Raw genomic sequence first — 23308 nt, forward strand, 5'->3', positions numbered from 1 at the left:
TGCGGGGTGGAGGGAACGATTCAGAAGTTTTGGGGGAAATACTTGGTTTTGTTTCTCTGTTACTATGTCCATTTGTGAGGTTATAATACAAAACTCTTTGTCCCAGGTGTCTGAGTTTACTTCGTCCAGGGATAGACAGATTTCACCAGAGGGGAAAGGCCCCCTTCCAGTGAAATGGCTTTGTTACCACTTATTGGATCAAGGAAGCAGATTTGGGAATTAGCTTCATTTTCTGTTCCAATGCCGTTGTAATGTCAGAAACCCGTTACTGGAGAAGCAGACCTGTCCATGCGGCATGTAGCCTGCTGACGTAGAAGCAGTTTCCCAGCTCTACTGTTCTGGTGCTGTCAGAGGCTCTGGGTCGCAGCTTAAGAATGCCCAAGGCCTCTGCGGTAAATGAGGACCCTTGGGAGCTGCACGGCTGGGGGAGGCAGTGGAATGGAGGTGATTGGGGCCTTCTGGAAGCTGCCCAGGCTTCCATCTGAAATGTGGTGGTCAAGGGGTCCGAGTGCCTCGTAAGCAGCGTCACTTCCCGATGTTTTCTGACCGTAGTCTTCAAGCCGGAGGAGTTACGCCAGGCTCTTATGCCAACGCTCGAAGCGCTGTATCGACAGGACCCGGAGTCCCTACCTTTCCGGCAGCCTGTAGACCCCCAGCTGCTAGGAATTCCGGTAAGTTAATGCAGTGAAAAGAAAGCCTTTCCAGCGATCCTGAGAATATCCATGTTTTATCTCTGAAAATTGGGTTTTGAAGATTTTTCTCCTAGAAAAAAAAACTTCTCTGTCAAAGCAGTAATACACCTTTGGATCATTGGTTGGAACGTGTGTTTCCCCACCTTTTTGTCAGCCCTGGGGGTCCGTGGCTGGGGTGGCTGCCCGCTTGCCTTAGCACTTGGCCTCCAAAGCCCTGCCATCTATCTGAGGCTTCGTGTGAGCCTTTGTCTGAAAGGGAGGTTTGAAGAACCAGCAGACACCAGTTAGAAAGCACGTGGGTCTCATTCTGGGATCTCTGGGGCATCTGTTAAGGACCATGGCGACCCCACAGGTTTCCGTTGAGCAGTGTCACTAATTTTGTTTCTGTTCTTGGGTTTGTCTTGGAATTTCTTCTTGTTTGCCAGGACCAAGAGTAAATCTCTAGAAAATATGTCTGATAAATGTGCTTACCATTTTAATTCAGTGGATTAAAATGCATATTTTTAAAATTGTATATTAAAAAACGTGTTTTTAACTCATTCTTTTATTAAATAATATATTGATGCCTTAACTTTTGCCTTTGAAATCATTTGGTCATACTTGATAATACTAATTACAGTAGATAATAAAAGCAGAGGAAGGTCAGAGACTGTTTTCTCTTCAGTTCCCACTTATTACTATTAAAAATGGAAGTTGTTCTGGGGATGATTATTTCTATTTTGTTTTTAAGGTAAACCTGCTCCATAAGGCTGGCTTTGGTGTTTAGGGCATCCCCTAGACTGAGACTGTTTTGTCTTTAAGGATTATTTTGACATTGTGAAGAATCCCATGGACCTTTCCACCATCAAGAGGAAGCTGGATACAGGGCAGTACCAAGAGCCCTGGCAGTACGTGGACGACGTCTGGCTTATGTTCAACAACGCCTGGCTCTATAATCGTAAGACGTCCCGGGTCTATAAGTTCTGCAGTAAACTTGCAGAGGTCTTCGAGCAAGAGATTGACCCCGTCATGCAGTCCCTTGGATATTGCTGTGGACGCAAGGTACAGTTTAAACTTTTTCTGGAAAGTGAACTTCCCTGGTTAATCCAGCCAGAGAGGGTATTATGGTGACATGATAGACTCAACATTTTAGCCATATCTATGTGCTGGGAAGGACCCAGATGGGGTCTAGGCTTTTGGAAAGACAGTTGATTGCCTGAGGCCGTGTAACGGACGATCAAAGCTAGAGGTGCTTACTGGGGGAGACCTTGGGTTATGCCTTTGGCTGCCCCTGCATCCGTTTATCAACCTGTAATAAGTGTCCTTGGCAACTGTTTCTGTCACATCGAATCCAGAAATGTCTCTGAATAGCTGTGAAGATTGTTAGAAAACTATACCGTGTACTAACAGATATTTTACCAGCTGAATCTGACTTCTCTGTAGTGAACTAGAACATGATGTGACAGTAACTGGGATATATTTTTAGTATTTTCTCCTTTGTTTTTGCAGTATGAGTTTTCCCCACAGACTTTGTGCTGCTACGGGAAGCAGCTGTGCACAATTCCTCGTGACGCTGCCTACTACAGCTATCAGAATAGGTAAGCACCGAGCCAGTGTCCCGAGTTACAGGACATAAGGAACGTCCTAGGGCAAGGTGTGTTCATCTGATCGTAGCCTGGGTACATTATTTTTTTTCTAAAGTTCTAATGAAATGGGCCACAGTTTCAGGGCAGCTTAGTCACTCGGATAGGCCCACTGCCTCTTAACTTTAAAGCACGCTTTTACAGTTTAAAAATTTAAGCTCGAAACTGCTCGCTGTACCACTTGAATCAGGAGCATTCATTCTTCAGCTGTGGTCCCTCCAAAAACGTAACCACATAAGAGTCTGGAGATGAGTCTAGTCAAGGTTGACTTACCTTTTTGAAGATCTTAGTAAAGTGGATACATTGTATTTACTACTTTTATATAAGTATTTGCCCAGATAACTTGGCCTGGACAGTCTGATGGAAGGCTTGAATTAGTGGTAATTTATCTAAAAAAAGTACTTAAAGCTTTTAGACTTAGAGAATTTTTTTTTAATTAATAGCACAACACAGAATGAGTGTTCTTGTTGAGTTCCACATGAACTCCCCTGTCACAGGATGGCCGTCTCAGGGTTTTATGAGTGGGAGGTGTCCTCGAGAAATCTTTGCCATTTCTTGAAATGTAGAGATGGCTGAATCTCCTGTCTTAAGCAGAATAGCATGAAAGTAATATTTTCTGTTGCTCATTTGCCATACAGAAACGACCCCCACAGTTTGGTGGCGGGGTGGGGTGGGATAGGGGTGAAAATCAAGTTTAGTTGTATCTGTTGCTCCAAGTGGCTCCATGTTGCCAGAGCATGAGGGTGTTGTGCCTGGAGGCACAGGTGGTCAGTCTGAGCACATTCAGTCACTTTGCCTCCATGTTAGGAACAGGCAGTGAAATGTATGTGACCAAGGTGCCGCTTTGTGCCTCTACTTCCTCTTTAGGTTCAATTATTAGATGTCAGCATTAGGGTTTGATGTTTTTATAACTTGATCTTGTGTGCTTATAGTGACTATATGCTCATGTCCTCATTTTGAGGAAGTTAAGTAAAGGGCCTTTTTTTTGTGCAGAGGTATGTTCACAGGCCTAAATAATTTGGAGTTTTGAAATATTTGTCTTCTGATTACACTTTTAAAGTACTTGCATTTTTTTAAAAAAATATCATATTTATGACAGTTAGTAACTTCCATCAAAATCCTACTTAAAAAACCAGAGAGAGGGAAAGAACCATTGACTTAAAAGTGTCTCAAGGAAAGATTTCCAAACCCTGCCCAGCCCACTTGTCCTGGCCCCGTGGCAGCGTGAGATGCCGGTGCTAGTTCTGGGGGTACAGGAATGTGGTCTGTGCCCCTGTGTCTGAAACTTAGTTCCTATCATAGTGTCCCTTCTGTCGATGGGAGCGTTTAAAATAATACCACAGTCCTTCATGATCGAGTCGCTCCTGTAGTGACATGTGCTGTTCTGGGGGTTCTGGTCCCACCAGTGAGTTTTAGCCCCGTGTTGTCCAGCACATCCCATAACGTATCAAGTGTGACACCTTCCCTGACAACCTTAGTTGTCAGTTTCCATGAAATAACAAACAGGAATTCACTTTGGCCAAGTAAAATAAAGTTCAGAAACTTTAAGAGAACAGATTTTAATTCCTGTTTTTCAGGAATGCTACTGGACGCCCAGCGTGGTTTGGGTCTAGAGGGAAGAACAGACAGCAGGTTGTTTGCTGCCATTTCTTACGTTTTGGGGCCTTTTCACTGTCCCCAGGTCTGTTGAGACCCTGCCTTTGCTGATTAACACAGATTTTGGCCATTTTTTAAGTGGAGAGCAGTTAATTTAAATAGAGCTGATAGGATCAGGCCACACGGCTACTCTCTGACAGAAGGTTATGTGTGGAGTACAAACACAGGGTTGTTTTGAAAGCTCTGAAATGTCCAGTTTTAGTTTTGTAGAATTTTATCTTTATTCAACAAAAGTAATATATTTTCCTTACAAGTAGAGACATAAACAAAGGAGTTTTTTTCTATTAACGATACGTTTTTAAAGTGGAGGGATACTGCTCCCTAGCTGAATCTTATAAGGCGTGCTTCCCAGAACACCGTACTTGGCGAGTTGAACAGGTCGTGGTGCTAAGAAAGCAGTGGCCTCACTACGAGGATCATCCTAATGGCTTACACTTCTGTTCGCATCTATGACTGCTTGGGAACACCGGTGTTCTCAGGAGTACCTGTTTTGGCACTTACAGTCCTAAACTGTTTGGGCATTTCAAACAGGAGAAAGTCCTACAGACCATTTGAACAAGTGAAACTTAATACTAGCATATGAGTACATTTTCACTTGTTTACATGCTTTGAAAATTTGAAAGTAGCTCACGTTGGGAAAACTGCTTTATAGATTTTCCAGATGCTATCTTCAGCTATCCCAGTTATTTGTATATAGTGACATGGTACTTAAAACAATCTGCATTTGAAAATTTACTCCATACATGAAGTTACCCTTAGAGACGAGCTGTGCAGTCACACTGTATTAACTTCAGGCACCGGGTGCACGTCATCACCATCGGATTATGTGAAGTGTTTCTCCTTTGCAAGTCCGTATTCATCCGGTCACTTCCTCCACACAAGGCTGATGTCAGCAAGGCTCTTAAGATTGGAAAGTGACTTTCTGAACTGTTCTGTATCTTTATGGTGAATAAAGTTTGGACTAGGTAATCATGTGGGAGCAGTCTGGCATTCCTGTCTGTCCCCCCACTGATTACCAAGGCAGTTTCAGCAGACTTGACCAGTGGGTCGCTGTGCCCCTTCTCCAGACTGCCGCCACCTCTCAGGAGGGCGCTGCAGGGAGGCCTGGGGCTTTCCCACTGCCTCTCAGACCCCAGCAGTTTGGATTCTCCCATGTCTCTGCTTGATGTGGGACAAGCACTAGAGCGGCTTAGTTCTCTCCTTGCCTCCCACTTTCTGACCCTGAGGTTCTTTGCAGAAGAGAGCTAGTTACACCCGGAGAACATGGGCTTCCACCGCTGCAGGGCCTGCCCTCGAGCCATCTGTGTTCTGTTCTGGGTCGGTTTCCACCACTAGAAAATGGTGGGCTTATGATTCTTGTTTCCTGGATGTTCCTGGCCTTGATATTCTACTCAAATAAAAGCTGAGTTTGTCCAGGATTTTAAAGCCTTTTTGCCTCCCATGTAATTATCATAGTGATTTTGTTTCCAGGGGAGTTCAGCTTTTCCCTCACCTGCAATGGCTATATGTTTGGTCATAAAATGAATTGGAACATTTAAGTCCAAGTTTTATTTTCAAAGGGGAGACACTCGGTGTTGAGGGGGATGTCTCTTGTGCATATTGCCGTGGTCACCCCTGATTTGGTTTATGATTTCTGTATTTTTAATTCTTTCGTGCAAGTGATGGTCATGCCCTCCTGCACCTGGAAATTCTTTTTACTACATAATTTCAAGGCTACACATGAATATTTACAAAATAGCAAATAGCCCGTTGATTCAGGAGAAGAACGTCTAGATACAGATATTTTTAAATAGCAGGATTTATCTGTTCCTGGTCAGAGTTTTTAATCTTGGAAGAATTCATTGATTGAATCATCCCCAATAACCTGGTCCCAGAAGAAACTTTCATTAACCCAGTTGCTACCCACAGTAAATCTGTTGTGTTCCTCCTCCATGGGCTAAAAGATCGGATCATTTTGAGATGGATGCATGCTCTAAACTTTCGTGCTTTTAACAGACTGTGTGTTTAGTCAGAGAAGTACAGCAGACAAATGCTCAGTGTGTTTAACTCAGACTAGAATTAGACCTTGAGGGGGACTGACCTGAGCAGTAACGGAGACAGACGGCCAGGCAGGCCTGAGCCTCCATCCTTTGCAGCCGTGTGTGCGCGTGCGTGAGTGAGCCTGCGAGCTGCCGCGTGCCCTGCGGGTGTCCGTGCGGCGTGGCGCTCCGAGTCTCGTCCCAGTGTCTAACACTAATCCTCGTGGCATCTTGTAGACTTAGTTTTGAGCACTAAAACTGCATTTGATTGTGCTGCTGCCACTACCTTACACTCCTCTCCGCTCGTATAATTCACCTCCATTCGGCTTGTTTTTGCAGCATTCCTGTGTGCCCGTCTTGTTTTATGCGGCATCAGCCTGCGTTTTTGTTGATTCCTCATGCGTGTCCTTTCCAAACATTTAATAGTTTTTAATTGTTCGTATTTGATACTTTGAGCCCAGACTCCATGTTATCTTTCCAGAAATTGGGGTGATGGATAATTTCTCAAATGCAGATTGTGCTTTAAAGATCAACTCTCTAAATTTGCTTAACTTGGATTGTCACCAAGTCAGAGCAGTTAATCACTAAGGATCTCAGATTGGTGAACGATTGGTCCCATTACCAAAAAGTTTAAACCAAAGCTTAGAATTGAATTTTAAAAGTCTTTTAAGATTGTTCGTGGATTTACATATATTGTATTATTCATACAATATATCTCAGCTTTTTTTCCTGTACATTCGTACTGATAAATGGCTGGAAAGTCTTTGACCCCGACTGCATTTCTGTTAAATGTTTGTCTAGAATATGGATTTGGTTTCATTTGTATTATAACCCAATTAACTAAGTGATTAACATGAAAAAATAACAAGAAAAAATTAAAACCCGTTCTGTGTGCTCAACATTTTTAGTACCTTAAAGATCTGGCTTACTACCACAAATAAAATCTGTGAATTGCTGTCAAGCATAAATTTGCTGTTTTGAAAAATAATTGCTTTTTTAAGGCCTTTGTCAGACTATTTTGTTCAAAAGTGAATTTTTTTCCATCGCAAACCCTGGAGTTATATTTGATTTTCTCTAAGTAATAACAAAAGTCAAACTCCTAAATTGAGGCTCCTTGCAATTCTAGTATTAACAACTCCTTGAAAACGTTTGCATCTCGGAGCTGGCCCGAGCCCAGCCGTTGTTAGCGATGATGGCCTGTGATGTGTGCAGTGAGACCGAATGCTAATCAAGCTTTGCCTTGGCTTTCTGCTCTGTGTTGTCTCGGTGTTTGCGTCTTACCTCTCTGTCTGTGCTATCTGTTCCCTTCCCTGTTCTCTAATCCTGCCCTTCCCCACCTGCCCCTGTTCCTTCCATTGTCCTCACTGACCCATCAATCAACCAACAACGCCCCCCCTTCGTCGTGGTGATCTGCCCTGCTCTGATTGGTGGCTTCGTTGCTTGGGTGGCTGTGTGTTATGATGGACCAGTTCACCCAAGTATGGCCTTCTTGCTGACAGGTATCATTTCTGTGAGAAGTGTTTCACAGAGATCCAGGGGGAGAATGTTACCCTGGGTGACGACCCTTCACAGCCTCAAACGTAAGTACCATCCTGTCATTTTTCTCGGGGTTGACTCGTAATTGTTTTTTCCCTCCTGCCCATGATTAAAAGGGAAGCACCTCCGCTGTTCTGACTTGTACGTGGTGCATTTTCTCAAACTCGCTACGCCCACATGCACACATTGGAAGGTAGCTGTTTAGCTCAACACCAGGGCCATTTCTACATTCTCCCTCCTTCTGAGACCATGATGCTGGAGCCCCCACCACGGTTCTCTGGTCTCTCTCGACCTTGCTCCATGTCTGCCTATGAAACACTTGCCTTTTCCTAGCAGTGGTCCTCCTCCATTGGGGGAAGTTACAGATTTTCAGTTACACCTCAGAAAGCAGATCTCCCTTTTGACAGAACTGGCAAGAGCGAGAAATGAATCTTGTGTGCATACCCCATCTTCAGCCTTCATTCCGTCTTCCACTGAAGCCTTTGTCCCGTCCGCTGCAGAGCCTGTCCTAGAACACAGACAGCGAGACCCTGGAGTGGAAACATGGCTCCTCCCTTGCTGGAGTGGTGGCTCTTACTCACTGGCTACGGCCTGCCCAGGCTTGAGTTGGTTCATTGATTCCTTCACTGAGTTCACCTTTGAGTGGGCACATGGTCAGACTGTGGCCAGAAAGAGCACGTCCACCGGTTGAACGGTCAAGTCCTTTATTTGCTTGAGACACCAAAGACCTGCCAGCCACCATGTCTGCCTAGGACTACCAGCGTTTTGTGGTTGTCTCTTTTCTCCTGGCTCTGCCGTGTTCCCTGGCCTGCTGGGAAGTCTGCTGGTGGGACTGTCACCACAGGCAGGAGGGTTCTCCCACCGGAGAAGCTTCCAGCAGTCTCGGACATGGTCTCTGGCCTTCACGTTTACTTCCCCCAAAAGCAGAACGAACCGTAGCCACTCAGGAGGCACATAAACTGAAATGCCTGAAATTCTACGTACTTAATTTATTTTTATATCCCTTGTAATCTTAGTTATTTGGTCCAATTATGTGATTGATAATTGGATTATACAGTTCTGCGAATCAGAAGTAATTTCTGTATACACTGATCATAACAAGAGGACAGTTTAGAAACCAGGTCCTCGGTCCTCTAAGAATAAATAAAATACTCCCTAGTAGATGCTGATTTTGTGTCATCTGATTCGTTGCAATTAGAAGAATTGATTACACCAATTGTCCATCAGATACAGGAACCATTCACCATACAGATTTGATTGAAAATGTATTGGTTTTAGCTTTGCGCAGTGGCAGTATCGTAGCCAATGAGGTTTATCCGAGGCGCGATTATTGCTAATTGAAAATGTATTGGTTTGGATCTCAGAATACATGCTGGTGGTAGTTGGAAGGAAATATCCCACGGCAGATAAAGAAAAACAGAGGGTGGCGCTTTCTGCGGAGAGAGACTGTGTGCGTTCATGCTGTCATTATTCTACTTGAGATTTCAGCTGACCATTATTTACTTTTTATTTGAAAAACTAGTTATAAAATAATACCCCACAGACCATGTATTTTAGACTCAGCAGATAAATTTTAGTTAATTCACGTTTCTCTTTTTTCTTTTCTTTTAAACAAGGACAATTTCAAAGGATCAGTTTGAAAAGAAGAAAAATGATACCTTAGATCCTGAACCGTGAGTAGACCGTGATTTCTTTCTGACTTTAGGATTTTAATTTCTGGTCAGGAAACTCCCTCCTTGTGACTGGGCTGCAGGAGAAGGCGCTCTTGGGACCCGGGAAATAATGTTGCCCTGGGTGGGATTTTTTTTATGACTTTATTTCCGATACGGATTCTTTTTTGACTCAAACCAAACATGTATGTCCCTGTAGCGTGTTCTCCAGTTACTGAATTTTAACCTTGGTAAGACGAGGTGGAGGTTCTGGTTGTGTCAGAACCTCTCTGGAAAGCTGGTCGCCATTGTTACTGAAGCCGCTTAGTGTTCAGTGTGACTTTTCAGAGACTAAAAGTAGGAAGATTAGGCGGAGTAGCTCATCTCACTTAAAGGGAAAATTCAGAAAGAAAACCTTGTAGGAGCGACTCTCGAAAGATCAGGAACGGGCATCAGTGAGGGCACCTCATTTGCCAGGTTTACTTTGCGATCGTCCGTAGCGAGGCCGCAGAGCTGTCTCCATACGGCGGTCCCTCCAGGCCCCCGAAGCCAAACCCTGAGAGCACCCAGTGTGCATCCATGCCCATCTGTGTTCTGGGGGGTGAGCATGGGCTCCAGCGCCACTGGAAGTGTGAGTGCCGAGAAACAGGTCGTCCTTCCCTCTGTCCCCGACACCCAGCTCTGGGAAGACAGGCAGCGGGAGTGGAGGACCAGGTCCTCATTTTGAAACTGAACTTTCCTCCTGGGAGCTCACTTAGGGTTTCCCAGCAGCAGTGCCCCGTGGTAGGGAGGGCACACTCCCTGCGGGGGCTCCAGGCTCCACCCGGATCGTTCATGACCAGTGGATGGTCTCTCCTCGTTGTCCCGTGTCCCATTTCACGCAATGTCCCCCTGCGTGGCTTTGCAGTTAGACTTCAGTTTCAGAATCAGTACCTTGTAATACTAGGTGTCGATGGTAGGAAGTACACAGATGGGATCACAGCACACACAGGTGCTCCAGAGATGGAGGGCCCTGGCCTGTGCTGAGTGGCATCCTGTGGAAGGGGACGCTCGTCTGACAGCAGGTTGGGGAGGGGAGGGCAGAGCATTCTCAGCACAAAAAAGCGAATGAACGCAGGATGTTCAGTGACACTGCAGGTCAGCTCGAGGGCTTGGTGGGTCGGGAGCAGGGGTGGTGCCCCAAGGGGCGAGCAAGCAGGGGCCCTGGGTGAAGGGCCACGTACAGTGTTCGTTTGTCGACCTGTACATTTCTTCCTGAATGTGCTGGGGAGGCTTTGAGGGACTTTGTTGGTTTCCCTTAGGTAAAGATCATCCTGGATCTATGAGGTGGATTTACCAGGCGAGGAAATGACTTTGATTTCTAGTTGGGAAAGTAGTTAGGAGACTCAGCAACAACTCGGACAGGAAGTAGGAATTGGAAGCTTGACCTAAATAGAGAAGGGCCTCCTGTACAAGAAGCTGCACCATGGGATGAGGAAAGGGCCAGTCTAAGTGGCCTGCTGAGATGCTGCTCCTGGGACAGGACACGCAGTTGTGGCAGCCCCCCACTTGGTTAGTATTAGTCGGGGACGTTGAAATTCAAAATTGATAGTGTTAGGTCTAGAACTTTTTTTTTTGATAGTTCTTTTCCCTGGCATAGGAGGAAAGAGTTGAGGGTCACGTGTTCTCGGAAGGGGAGGAGGCACAGAAGCAGAGGTATTGCCTGCTGACCCTTTGAGTTCTTGGCATGGAGCATGATCCCCATTGCTGGGCTTCCTGAGAAGCGGCCGGTTAGGGGTCAGGCAGCAGCAGAGGGAGCAGCATGGTGTGGGGCGGGCATGGGAAGGTGGCGACAACACAGGATTGCCAGACAGAGCTCGCTGGACAGTGAATTTGGCAGTGGTGCTGCTGGGGTGCATTGTTTGCACATACGTGTCCTTTCTCTCTCTAGACCAAACAGGAACAGAAGCCGCTGGGGGGTCGGGGGGGTGGGGTACTATGGTTAGGTTGGATCTGTGGTTGAAGGCTTGCTCAGCAGCGACAGTGCTGGTGGGGGCCCAGAACTCAGGGCAGTGCTGAGAGTCTGATAGGAGCCAGAACCCAGCAAAGTTGTGGGAAGTAGGGTACTTTCTGGTCCCTGAAGCCTTGCTCGAGGCATAAGTTGTGGTGGTGGTGAAGAGAGTGGCAGAAAAAATAGGTTTTGACATCCACACATGTTGGCAACTAAGATTCTCAAATGAGGTGACAAGGGCAGGTGAGGCGGGGTAGGAGCTGTGACAGAGCGTGAGCAGCATGGGGGGCCCTGCTCTCCGGGGCTTAAGTGAGTAAAGGTCAGCATCGACCAGTCAGGTTGGCGCTTCCCACCTTCATAGCTGACTCCGAGCAGATGCGTCCTGCGCCTCACCTAAGAGCAGGTGTTTGTGACACCAGAGCATTGTTCTGTTTCTTAAGGCACTTTGGGCAGACGTGATCACCCAGAGCAAGCATTGTCTTGAAAAGGTGTCTCACGTCAGAAATACTGGCCTGTGAAATACGCCTCTGTTACACTAGTTTTTGAAAGTAAAGTTTCATTTCTGGCTGCAGGGAGATGAGGGACGGGCGTTTGTGCAGAGAAATGGAGCAAGTCCACTTTATCATAGAAAGTATTGTACCGGTGCGACTTGCTCTTGGTTTTGCGAGTTCGAGCCCCACATTGGGTGTATAGCTAACTCTAGAAGAAAAAATAAAATGTGGCTGAATCAGGCTGCAGCAGCATTAAAGCCACAGATGACAGAGAGTGGTCCAGAGGGCGACGTGCGGACGCCCCCCTCGCGTGCTCCGCTGTGTGCTGGAGCGTGCTCTCTTTGCCTTCCAGCTTTGTCGATTGCAAGGAGTGTGGCCGCAAGATGCACCAGATTTGTGTTCTGCACTATGACATCATTTGGCCTTCAGGGTGAGTCATTCCCTAGTGATTTCCTGTGATCCTCGGGAAGGGAAAGCCTCCCTGCCCAGCCTGGGGACCGAGGGGTCCTGCCGGGACCAGCAAGGGCTCCAGGCAGAAGCCAGAAGCCGGGTGGCAGCTGATTCTCAGTTTATTTACATCGCAAGTATCTGCCCACTTTGGGGACTTTAGGCTCAAAACAGGCTGCCTCTTCACTTGTAAATAATGACGCCAGCAAAGCACTTCAAGCTGCCTGACGCTGGTTCAGAAGTGTAGACTGTTTTACAATCTGATCACACCCTTTCTTTTTTTGCAGCTTTGTGTGTGACAACTGTTTGAAGAAAACTGGCAGAACTCGGAAAGAAAACAAGTTTAGTGCTAAGAGTAAGTCAGGAGGGCTTCTGTCTCTGTGTCTGCCTGTGAGGGGCTTGTTCCCCTTCTCCGTCGTTCTGCGGCTCCGCTCTGTGGGCGGCTCTTGGGCTCTCTTGTCCGAGGCTCTATACTGGAGTTCGTTTTCCACACTTCATACTTGTCTGCTCTTATCCTCCATGGAGTCCCTGGCGTGATCTTTACATGAAAACTAGCTTTATGGTCACTTCATGTTTTAAATGAAAGTTCAGAAAGCTCAGATAAAACGTTAAACTTTAAATGCAGAGAGAGAAAATTTGTCAGCAGGTCCTTTCCAAGTAGCTCAGAAAAAAAACCCCTCCCCACAACACACACACGCACACGCACACACGTTCTGTCGTGACCAGGACACTTAGCCCGATGTGCATGAGGACTTGCGTGCATGGCTGCCGGTGTCGCCGCACAGCAGAGAGCAGCCTCGTGCTACTCCGGGTAACTCTTCCAGGGTAGTCTTGATGCTTTCAGAGATAGCATTCTTTTCAGAAGTGTACAATATGAGATCGTCGTCGACTGGTTCTCAAGGGCTAGGGGCCACCTTCCACTGTGTGACATCCCTGAGCTGTCCTCTGCTAAGCTCGCAGTGACCCTGAGTAAGATCGCTGCCTTCGGTGGAGCCTTTACAGCTCGCTTGTCCAGCACTCACTGCAGCTGTCGCCCTCCCCAGCAGGGAGTGGGGCGAGATGGGCTGGAGAGAGATCCCACACCAGGGGGAAGAGAAGAGAGGGAGCATGCAAGGAGGAAGCCACTCCGTGGGCTTCCAGGTAGTTGCTAACTTAGGGACAGACTGTTGTTACCAAAATCCACAGTTACCCTATAACCTAATCTCACTCTTATAAAATCTTTTGAAATAACCGATGAACTCACAGACCGTTAAAGTATTTCTCTTCAGATCAGGGTTTCTCAGCTGAGCCACTACTGACATTCAGGGGCAGATAATTTGTTTGGGGTCTGTCCTACACTTTGTAGGATATTAAGAGCATCTTTGCTGCTACCCACTAAATGCCAGTGACATGACCCCTACTCCCATGAGCGGTGACCTTCAGAATGTCACACAATGTCCCCAGACATTGCCAGATGTCCCCTGGGGTACGGAGTTGCTCCCACTAAGAGCCCCTGCTTTAGAGAGTCCATTCTGAGTGAGATCACTAAAGCAGTCCGCACGCTAGAAACACTTTTCTAGGCCAGAGCCTTGTGCCTAGAACACAATAGCCAGGAGAGCCAGTCCTGGGTCGGACAGCAGTTGCAGCTGGTAGCAGAAGACCAAGAGCAGGTCTGCGACGTGAGCCCTGGGGTTGAAGATGGACGGCACTCACGGACAGAAGAACTGGCATCGTTCATTGTGGATGTGTGGGCACAGCCTTTGCGAGAGTCTGTAGGCCACAAAGGACGGGCTGCCTTGTTCGCATCTGCACCGGCACTGTGCTGCTGACCAGTGGGTGAAGGACAGTCCACAACTGACCATCTCCCCTCCCAGCCTCCACCCCTCTCTGCCTGACACCCTGCGCCCTGTGCAGCCCAGCCGGGTAGAGGGAGAAGGGGAACCACTAGTGATGCTTCTGCATCTGAGTCCCTGGAGACGGGGCACCCCCGGTGTTGGCAAGCAGAAGGCCGAAGGATGTGATTACGTAAAGGAACAGAAAAGGCCCTGTCACATGCTATGGGTGAAAGCGCACGAGGAAAGCCTGGGGAGGAAGGAGGACTGTGATCCAGTGTTCGACTCCGTGATCCACTGTCCCGACTCTGTGATTGCGCTTGCACGCGCGTGTCCCACAGAGCTGTTTGTGTGCGTGAGGCGTGTGCGAGGACAGCCCTCGCAGTGTGAGGAGCAGCCACGGACGGGAGACCAAGCGGCTGGCCCTTGGGGAAACTGGAAAGCGTGGCAGAACGAGGCAGAGCTGTGTGTGTCACACACCAGGGGCGTGATGCCCCCGAAATCGTTGTGCGAGGACGCCTCTGCACGGGCATCTCCTCTGCCACAGGAGCCACCGCAGCCCTTCCGCTCACACCTCTGAGCAGCTGCGCTTCTCGGGGCCCCAGAGGGCACCTCTCCAGCCCTCAGCGCCATCACAGCACTCAGTTTGGTGCCTATAAGATTGTCATACATGGTCTCGTGTACAGCTGCCTTTTTTTTTAAGTGCAGGTAATTCAAGTTATTTGAAGAAAAAAGTAAAGACCTAATTTTAAAGGTTTATTTTTCCATTTGTTACTTGGAAATCACTGTGTATAGGGTTCTGTGTTGACATGGGAAGGAGAGTTCTGGACCATGGCAGGGTGGCCCTTCTTAGCTCGGTCCAGCCTTTCTGGGTCAGAAACCACGTCATGAGGGGAGCCAGACTCGCTCAGCCGTGGCATGAGGGGGACCCTGGGGGTCAGAACGTGAGGGTCTCCTCCATGGGTTGCTGCTTGGGTAGATGGGACGGTCCATGGGCCCCTTCTGCACCTGACTGTTTCTTGGGGCGGCCGTCATAGCCACAGCGCTCAGCGTAGCTTACACGGCTGTGTGGAGGGCATGCCTTCATCCACGTGTGAAATCTGTCACACATCTACTTTCTCCTCCGTTTTACAGCTTTTCAAGTTTTTTATTTTCCTGTGGGGGTTTTATTTTATCTTTGTGTATTTTCTTTTTAAAATCACTTGTGTGCAGGTATAACTTAATTCCTAAAAAAACTCCACTGTTGATAGGTTAATTACAGAAAAGTAGAATTTAGAAAGTCTAAATTCTCCAGGTAGTTACTGGCCTCATTAAGGAATCTTAGGAAATCCCAAATAGCTTTTTAAAAATATTTCTTATCCATGTAGTAAATATTTAAAAGTTAATAAATATAAAGAAGAAAATATCTTTGAAATCCATATCTGTAAATAATCACTGTTAACCTTCTGTGGCTTTTCCTTCTAGCCTCTTTCCCTTTGTGCAAAGAGTTTTTTGCTGTGACCAGTGTTTCGTCTGGGGATGGCTTGCTGGAAAAGTCCTGTCATGGTGGCCACACCTGGCACATCCCCAGGAGAAGGAGAGGGTGGAGGGGGTTCAGGGCTGAACTGGGTTCTGATAAGGTGTGAGCTGCTGCCTGGGAGGGGCTCGCACACTAGGGGCGGGGGCGGGTGGGTTTGGGGGGGATCCTGTGAGCTGGATGGGAGGGCTAGAGCAGCCCTGCCCTCCAAGGAAAGCAGAGTTTCTCTAGGGTGGATTCTGGCTGCGGGCACAGCTGTGACACCGAGCAGCCACGTGGGGGCGCCCAGGCTAGATCAAGGCCTCTTCAGGGCCAAGGCTTGGGAGGCAGGAGGTGGTCACAGTGAGGCCCCTGTGTCTGCTCCTTCCACTTTACCCCATAGCCTTTTGTCTGCCTTCATGGCTTTTCTGCCCTTGAAGCTAAAAAAAAAAAAGGTGGAAATATGTAGGCATTTAAATGACCGCAGTCGTCACTGTGTGGAGCACCTGGAGATTGCAGAGTTCACCTTTCCCTTACATGCTTACCTTGTAGGACAAGCTAGGTCCCTTCTGGAGTTCAAAAACGCTAATCCTTAGAACATCAGACTGCACTAGGGGCGCCTGGGTGGCTCAGTTAAGCGGCTGCCTTCAGCTCAGGTCATGATCCCAGGATTCTAGGATCGAGCCCCACATCGGGCTCCCTGCTCGGTGGAGAAAGTCGTCTTCTCCCTCTTTTCCCCCTGTGTGTGCTTGCGCTCTCGCTCGCTCGTTCTCCCTCCCTCCCTGTTTCAAAAAAAATAAAATCTTTAAAGAGAAAAGGAAATAAAACTGCCCTATAGGAAGGGTAGGTCCTGTGACCTTAGCCACCTTTTTTCTAGCCCATCCAAAGCCCCCTCACCTGCTTGTTCTGGACTTTTCAGGACTACAGACCACACGATTGGGCAACCACCTGGAAGACCGAGTCAACAAGTTTTTGCGGCGACAGAATCATCCTGAAGCTGGGGAGGTCTTTGTCCGTGTGGTGGCCAGCTCAGACAAGACTGTGGAGGTCAAGCCCGGAATGAAGTCACGGTTTGTGTGCACATGTTGTGCTGTTTTGTAACACAGTTTGAGGGGTCCCGTCCCTGGTTAGCCAAAGCCCCACATTCTGGCAAGGCTTTAGAGTTTGTATAATTCAGGGTACCTGAAAAGTAGCACATGTGACTCTTGATCTTGGGATTGTGAGTTGGAGCCCTTCATTGGGCGTAGAGAGTACTAAAAAAATAAGCTTAAGAGTTTGTATAATTTAAAGGTTTTTCAGCGGATATGGTCTACTCAGCCCTTCTCTCAGTATTCCACATTCATAAGGGGAGGTAAAACTCCTGGCTGAGCGAGATCATGTCACAAAGAATAGGGTCACAGCCCCGAGCTGCCCAAGGCCAGGCTGGCGGGCAGAGCTCTGGGCAGCAGTCAGCAGAGGTGAGCAGGCCTTCAGCTCCTCTGCACTGCGTGGGTTTAGAGCAGCAAGTCTCATTTAAAAAGCACCTGGTAAAATAATGACATGTGCAGACATATAATGACGTGTGCAGACCTCAGGCTCTGACTTTTATTTCAGGTTTGTGGATTCTGGGGAAATGTCTGAATCTTTCCCCTATCGAACCAAAGCACTCTTTGCTTTTGAGGAAATTGACGGAGTGGACGTGTGCTTCTTTGGGATGCACGTGCAAGAGTATGGCTCTGATTGCCCCCCGCCAAACACAAGGTAGTCTTCCTCCTTTACTCGGGTGCAGATCAGTGGGCCCACGGTGTCACAGCGGACTGAGACCCTAAGTGTCTTGGCGAACCTGTGTGCTTCAGACATGGGTTTAAATCAAATAAGCCATGCCTAACAAACCAAACTTGTTAGTTGAGTTTTCCACTGAGCCAGTGAGAAATGAAGGGTTTTGATGATTGTTTAAACCATGTTTCGTATAGTCAGTGCTCGTGGGTTCTAGTCCTGGTCTTGCTATTGTCCCTGTCTTACCTGGGCCAGGTAAACCTATAGAGAGGGGGTGGGGATCACTCCAGGGTCCCACGACTTGTAAGAGCAAAGGACCTCTGCCGAGAGTTATTTCATGTTCAGTCAAGAATCCAGGGGAGAGGGAATTGGAAGAGGCTTTTGTTAGTTTGCCCTGGCCTTTCCATGCCTCTCTGTGGTGGGTGATCCCCTGCTTTTGGTCCAGTGATGGGATCGTTGACTCACAGGCAGTGGCAGTTGGTGATGGGAGTTTTCTTATGTCTTGTCTGTGTGGCCAGTATAAATGCAACGAAAACAGAATTTATTTCTGGAGCTTTTTTTAGATGTTGGTGTTTGGTTTGAAGTTTGGAGGATACCAATTACTTTCTTCCCCCCTGCTCCCCTAGGCGTGTGTACATATCTTATCTGGACAGTATTCATTTCTTCCGGCCCCGATGCCTCCGGACAGCTGTTTACCATGAGATCCTTATTGGATATTTAGAATATGTGAAGAAACTGGGGTGAGTTTAATTCAGATTATTTAGAACTAATAAAAATGCTATTTTTAATTTTCACTGTGTGTTTTGTGAAAGAACCAGAGTATTTTTTAAAGTCATATGTGTTTTTATTTTAACGTCCTTGGATCGATTATGAGTTCTCCCGAGCCCCCCTCCCAGACACTCCCCTGGGCCCCGCAGGTCTGGACTTCCCAGCTCAGCACACATGCTTGCCCTGCCCTCTATTGCTCTTCTCACTCTTTTCCCTATTCTAGTCTCTTTTTTTTTTTCTTTTTTAACTTTAGTGAGAAATATTTTACATATCATAAAACCTGCCTGTGTCAAGTGTACATTTCATTAATTTTTAATAACTTCAACGAGCAGCGTGGCCGTGGCTATCAGTCCTTTTCCAAGCATTGTCCTCCCCTTAGTAGTGGGGCCCCCAAACCCCTTTGTTAATCCCTGTTCTACCCCTACCCCAGTGACCTCGGTCTACTTTCTTTTTATACAAATTTGCCTTTTCTGGACATTTCACATGAATGGGATCCTACAGGATACTGGTCTTTTGCATCTGATTTTTTTTTCTCTGTTTCAGCATTCTAGATCTGTCATATCCCTTCCCAAATTTGAAAAAGTTAAAGTTATTTGACTGACATGTTTCACAGAGTAACAGATTTATTTTGACTTTGACCGCTTAGAAGTGTCCAGCTGCCCCTTCATTGCACAGGAAGTATTAGTAGGAATTGCAGCACATCCTTGGACATAAGCCATTCCATGTGCATGAGAGCCACATCTCCCAGGCTGTGTCCTATGCTGACAGAAGTCCTTGGAGTCTTGACCCCTGCCCACCACGCACCCGGTGAGAGGGAGCATCTGAGGCCAGTTTCCAGGGGTGCTCTTGCTCACGAGATGCAGCCTCCCCCGCCCACACGCCCCTCCCCCACACGCTGGTTTGGAACTTCCTTGACCCTGTTCTATTTCGTTGCAAGCATTGTGGGAGTTTCTTTGTTTTCTTCTAGTTGTTTCTGTACTTGCTGTGGTGCCTCTTCCTCGGCTGTTCGTCTCCTTGGGGGCAGGGAGGCTTTCACTCAGCTCTGTGGTCTGAATTGTGGCTGTGTGTCCCGCAGGTATGTCACAGGACACATCTGGGCCTGCCCTCCAAGTGAAGGAGACGACTATATCTTCCATTGCCACCCCCCTGACCAGAAAATCCCCAAACCAAAGCGCCTCCAGGAGTGGTACAAGAAGATGCTGGACAAGGCATTCGCAGAGCGGATCATTCACGACTACAAGGTACCTGGCGGCTCATGCTGAGTGCGGGCTCTAGTCCCCTCTGAGGAGTAGAACGCGGGAAGACAAGCGCAGGGGAAAAGCTGGAGAAGCACCTACCGTGTAGCCGGTGGAGATTCATAGCAGGTGTCCGTAGCACGGCCTCGGCCCCTGTGCCCCCCACCGGAGCGCCACTCATGTCCCTCTTCTCCGCTGTGCTTCCTTTGCTCTCCAGGATATCTTCAAACAAGCAACTGAAGACAGGCTCACCAGTGCCAAGGAGCTGCCCTACTTTGAGGGGGACTTCTGGCCCAACGTGCTAGAGGAGAGCATCAAGGAGCTGGAGCAGGAGGAAGAGGAGAGGAAGAAGGAGGAGAGCACCGCGGCCAGCGAGACCACGGAGGTGAGGCGCCGCTGCGGGCCTGGCCGCGCCCAGGGGCACAGACGCCGCCGCCTTTCTCGGTGCTGCTGTTTCTGCACGTGCCCTCCCCTTGTCACCAACCACCGCCAGTCAGGGCCAGAGCTTGCAGGGCGAGCAGAGATGAGGTGCGGGAGACGCGTCACGCGGGAGCGGGCAGGCTGGAGACGGGAGAGGAGGACATCCTGCCGGGCAGCCGAGCGCGCGCACAGTCCTGTGCTCGCCCTGTGCTCAGACCTTCCCTGAGAAGGGGACGGGACTCTTTCTCCCACTTTGTCACAAGCCAGCCCACCGCACCAGACGGCCCTCCGTCTGCTGTCGCTCTTGGGGCCCGCTCACCAGGTGCCGCGCTCCGCCGTGCGGTGGCAAGCTGGGGGAGGCTCCGTCCCTCCCTCCCAGGGCAAGGGTTCTAGTAGGGAAAACAGCGCGTCCTGAGGCAGCAGTAGGAGCTTAAGGAAACAGCGCACCTAGATCGGCCAGGCGCGGGGGCTGCCGGCGGGGCCTGTCTGGGGAGGCGGCAGAGGCTGACCTGCTGAGAATGGACCAACGCTGCCTGGGGTGGGGGAGATGTGTGACGGCTCGCGCCGGGAGCAAGTGTGCGTGTGTTCGGGATGTCTGTGGAAGAGAGGATGGGGTTTTCCATTCAGTCCTTAGCTATAGAGGCAATGTGGAGGGGGTATGAGGTGTTTTGAGAGTAGTAGCCCTAGAACTTGAGGCGGATCATTGTGGTGTGTGAGGGAGATGTTGGATCGGGGCTGCCCGCTGGGTCTGGGCCCTCAGCGACTGAGTCCGTGCTGCCACCTCTACCCAGAGGCTGGGGAAGCATGTTGGGGAAAGAGGCCCCTCAGGAACCCGCGCAGAGACGCCTGGTGACACCCAAGAGGGGCTGTGCAGGATGGGCCCTCTGAACTGGGGTCTGCCGCAGGAGTCCTTCCGCCAGGGCCTCCCTGGAGGCAGGATCTGTCATCTGACCGCCGGTAACCATATTTCTGAATATCCAGAATGGGGCTTGAGAAACTGCTCCACCAGGGTCTTTGGGAGGCAGCTGGAAATCCTTTTTGGGTAGAAACCAGGGAGTTCCGGCAGGGGGGTGCGTAGAGCTGAGCTGTGAGCCCGGGTCCCTCCTCTCCATGTTGGCCACTGCCTGCACCTCAGATGGGTGGTGGCTTGAGTCAGAACATGGTGGGCTCCGGGGCCGGGAGAAGAGGGTCTGGACCCAGATGGTGGAGCACCCGCACCCTGCCAGCCTTTGCGGTATGGGGGAATTGCCCATGGTGGAGAGAGACGGTGGTCTTCTGTGCCTAGTCCACAGAGGCAGTAGGCAGGTCCCACCCCACAGACACCCCAGGACCACGTGGCAGGCAGTGCCTTCCGTTGTGGACAGCACTTGGGCGGGCTGCTGCTTTGCCATTGGCACTCTCCTTCCTGGGGGACGTGGGGAGGGGAGAGGCTGCAGCATCATGTGTGCAACCCCAGCTCTGAGGAAAACCACCTGCGGGAGCCACCTGTACGTGCAGCTCCAGGAGGAAAAACCAGAATGCCGTTGCTCTGGGTGGCCAAAACATTTTTTTGTTACTGTTACTTGGCTATATTTTCTGAACTTTGTGCAGTGTATCTATTTCTTTTATAATTTTCTAAAAGCTTCGTCTTTAGAATGGTTTCAGGGCTCCCTGAGAACTGGAGCAGCTGTGCAGGCTGCCCGCTGCCGTCCCGCCCTCCGTCATAGCCTTCTGCTCTGGGCCCCAGACGGGTACTACTAGCGCCCCTTGACACTGAGAGCGTCTGTCTCGCCCTCTCTCTGCTCTTGTTGGGAAGAATGTTCTTTGGACCTGACCTTGGGGCCTGAATGATGAAGGGGGTGCTTTCTGGAGCAGAAGCGCCTTAACTGCAGGGCAGAACCCCTCACACCTCAGCCCCTGGAGCGCTCATGATGGGGGGTTTCAGGCCCATGCGAGCCTGGGGCTGGGAGCAGAGTCATAGGGACATCCCCCCTTCAGGCAGCCTTGCCTGGGATGTGGATGGGCCGTGCTGGAGCCCCCGCTCCCGCCCACGTGGCAGCTTCCCATGGCTCCTTTCCCTGCCTCATACGCAGTGGACTTTGGGAACCATGTGGGACTGAGCACATGCCACGTGGCATGCAGCGGTCGGGCTCCAGGGCAACGTGGCCTCCCTCCGTTGTTGGAGTCCCTCCTGGGCGTATCGTCCCAAGAGATGACCTGCTTTGTGGCCTCCATGGCCTCTGTGTCCCCACCACACCCCTGGCCAGGCTCCCGTCCTCCTTGCCCCTGCCTCCATGACACCCTCTGCAGGCAACTGTGTGTTTGCAGGCGCGGCGGCCTGGAGCGCCCTCGGGAGGGGAGGCTGGGCTCCTGCGACAGCTCCTTGTATCTTTTCAGGGCAGCCAGGGCGACAGCAAGAACGCCAAGAAGAAGAACAATAAGAAAACCAACAAGAATAAAAGCAGCATCAGTCGCGCCAACAAGAAGAAGCCCAGCGTGCCCAACGTGTCCAACGACTTGTCCCAGAAGCTCTACGCCACGATGGAGAAGCACAAAGAGGTAGAGATGCTCTGGGGGGAGCGGGGGGCTCTCGGGCCAGAGGCTGGCCCCCTCCTGGTCTGTGGGATAAGGGAGAAGGGGTTGCTGAGAATCCACAACACCGGCCCCCACCCAGAGAAGGGAAAAGTGCTGCTGGCACTCCATCCTGGGCCTTGTGGAGAGGACTGGCCCCGGGAGGCACAGCGGCCATGGCTCTCCGTGAGCTAACGCTGTTCTCCCCTGCAGGTCTTCTTTGTGATCCACCTGCACGCTGGGCCCGTCATCAACACACTGCCCCCCATCGTGGACCCCGACCCCCTGCTCAGCTGTGACCTCATGGACGGGCGTGACGCTTTCCTCACCCTCGCCCGAGACAAGCACTGGGAGTTCTCCTCCTTGCGCCGGTCCAAGTGGTCCACACTGTGCATGCTGGTGGAGCTGCACACCCAGGGCCAGGACCGCTTCGTCTACACCTGCAACGAGTGCAAGCACCACGTGGAGACGCGCTGGCACTGCACTGTCTGCGAGGTAGGCCGGCGGGCAATGTCTGCACCGCGAGTTGGGTCCCTGGTCGGTCCTCAATTCTCTGCGCCATCGGTACATTAGCATTTCAGCTCGGACCGTGAAGTGGTCAGCATCTTCCCAGGCACCAGATAAGCAGATGAAAAGGCGCATCTGTCTGCTGGTCCTCTCTGGGAGTTGTTGGTCATGAGGTCGGGTTTCTGAGGTCACGAAGAAGAAACTCTGTGCTCTGCGCTCGTTCCAGGCTCACCAGCATACGTAGAGGGAAGGAAGGAAGGAGCCTTTCTCCCTTCATGGGGCACATGTGCTCCCAATCCAGCAGAGCTTAACAAAGGGCCATCGATGTGTGTCTGGGCTACGCCTGGCCCCTGGCAGGAGGCGCTGGTCTCCCAGGGAGGTGGAGTGGGCAGGCCTCCTGGGGGGCAGTGTTTGTGCTGACTTTTTCAGGAAGAATTGATCACAGAGCACTTTGATTTGATCCCTTGTTCGCTAACACCAGCCCTGTGTCCAGAGCATCCACGGGCCTTCGGGTGCAGGGCAGGGCAGGGCAGGAAACAGGCTGTGCTTCAGCCCCCCCGGGATTCTGAGTGGTTTCCCCTGTTCCTGCCTCCAGTTGTGACCTAGCCAAGCAGTTGAGAAGGCCCTTGTCCGGTGGACCCCATGGTTGCACGTTCTGGCTCCCTG

At 49.9% G+C, this 23308-nt stretch overlaps 1 protein-coding gene across 3 annotated transcripts in view; it reads left to right on the top strand.

Moving 5' to 3' along the window:
• CREBBP (CREB binding lysine acetyltransferase) overlaps window positions 1–23308 on the top strand; it is a 124737-nt gene that overhangs the window by 97445 nt on the left and 3984 nt on the right. For all 3 annotated transcript variants that reach the window (XM_082713196.1, XM_082713194.1, XM_082713195.1), the window contains 14 exons: window positions 553–671; window positions 1494–1733; window positions 2181–2269; window positions 7488–7568; window positions 9141–9197; window positions 12007–12084; window positions 12389–12456; window positions 16327–16477; window positions 17001–17147; window positions 17789–17902; window positions 19006–19171; window positions 19383–19550; window positions 21962–22123; window positions 22349–22630. In XM_082713196.1, coding sequence (XP_082569322.1) covers window positions 553–671; window positions 1494–1733; window positions 2181–2269; window positions 7488–7568; window positions 9141–9197; window positions 12007–12084; window positions 12389–12456; window positions 16327–16477; window positions 17001–17147; window positions 17789–17902; window positions 19006–19171; window positions 19383–19550; window positions 21962–22123; window positions 22349–22630 — 1922 coding nt within the window. The remainder of the gene's footprint in view (window positions 1–552; window positions 672–1493; window positions 1734–2180; window positions 2270–7487; window positions 7569–9140; window positions 9198–12006; window positions 12085–12388; window positions 12457–16326; window positions 16478–17000; window positions 17148–17788; window positions 17903–19005; window positions 19172–19382; window positions 19551–21961; window positions 22124–22348; window positions 22631–23308) is intronic.

Source organism: Mustela nivalis (genome assembly GCF_964662115.1).
Source record: "Mustela nivalis genome assembly, chromosome: 19".
NCBI classification, from domain to species: Eukaryota; Metazoa; Chordata; class Mammalia; order Carnivora; family Mustelidae; genus Mustela; species Mustela nivalis.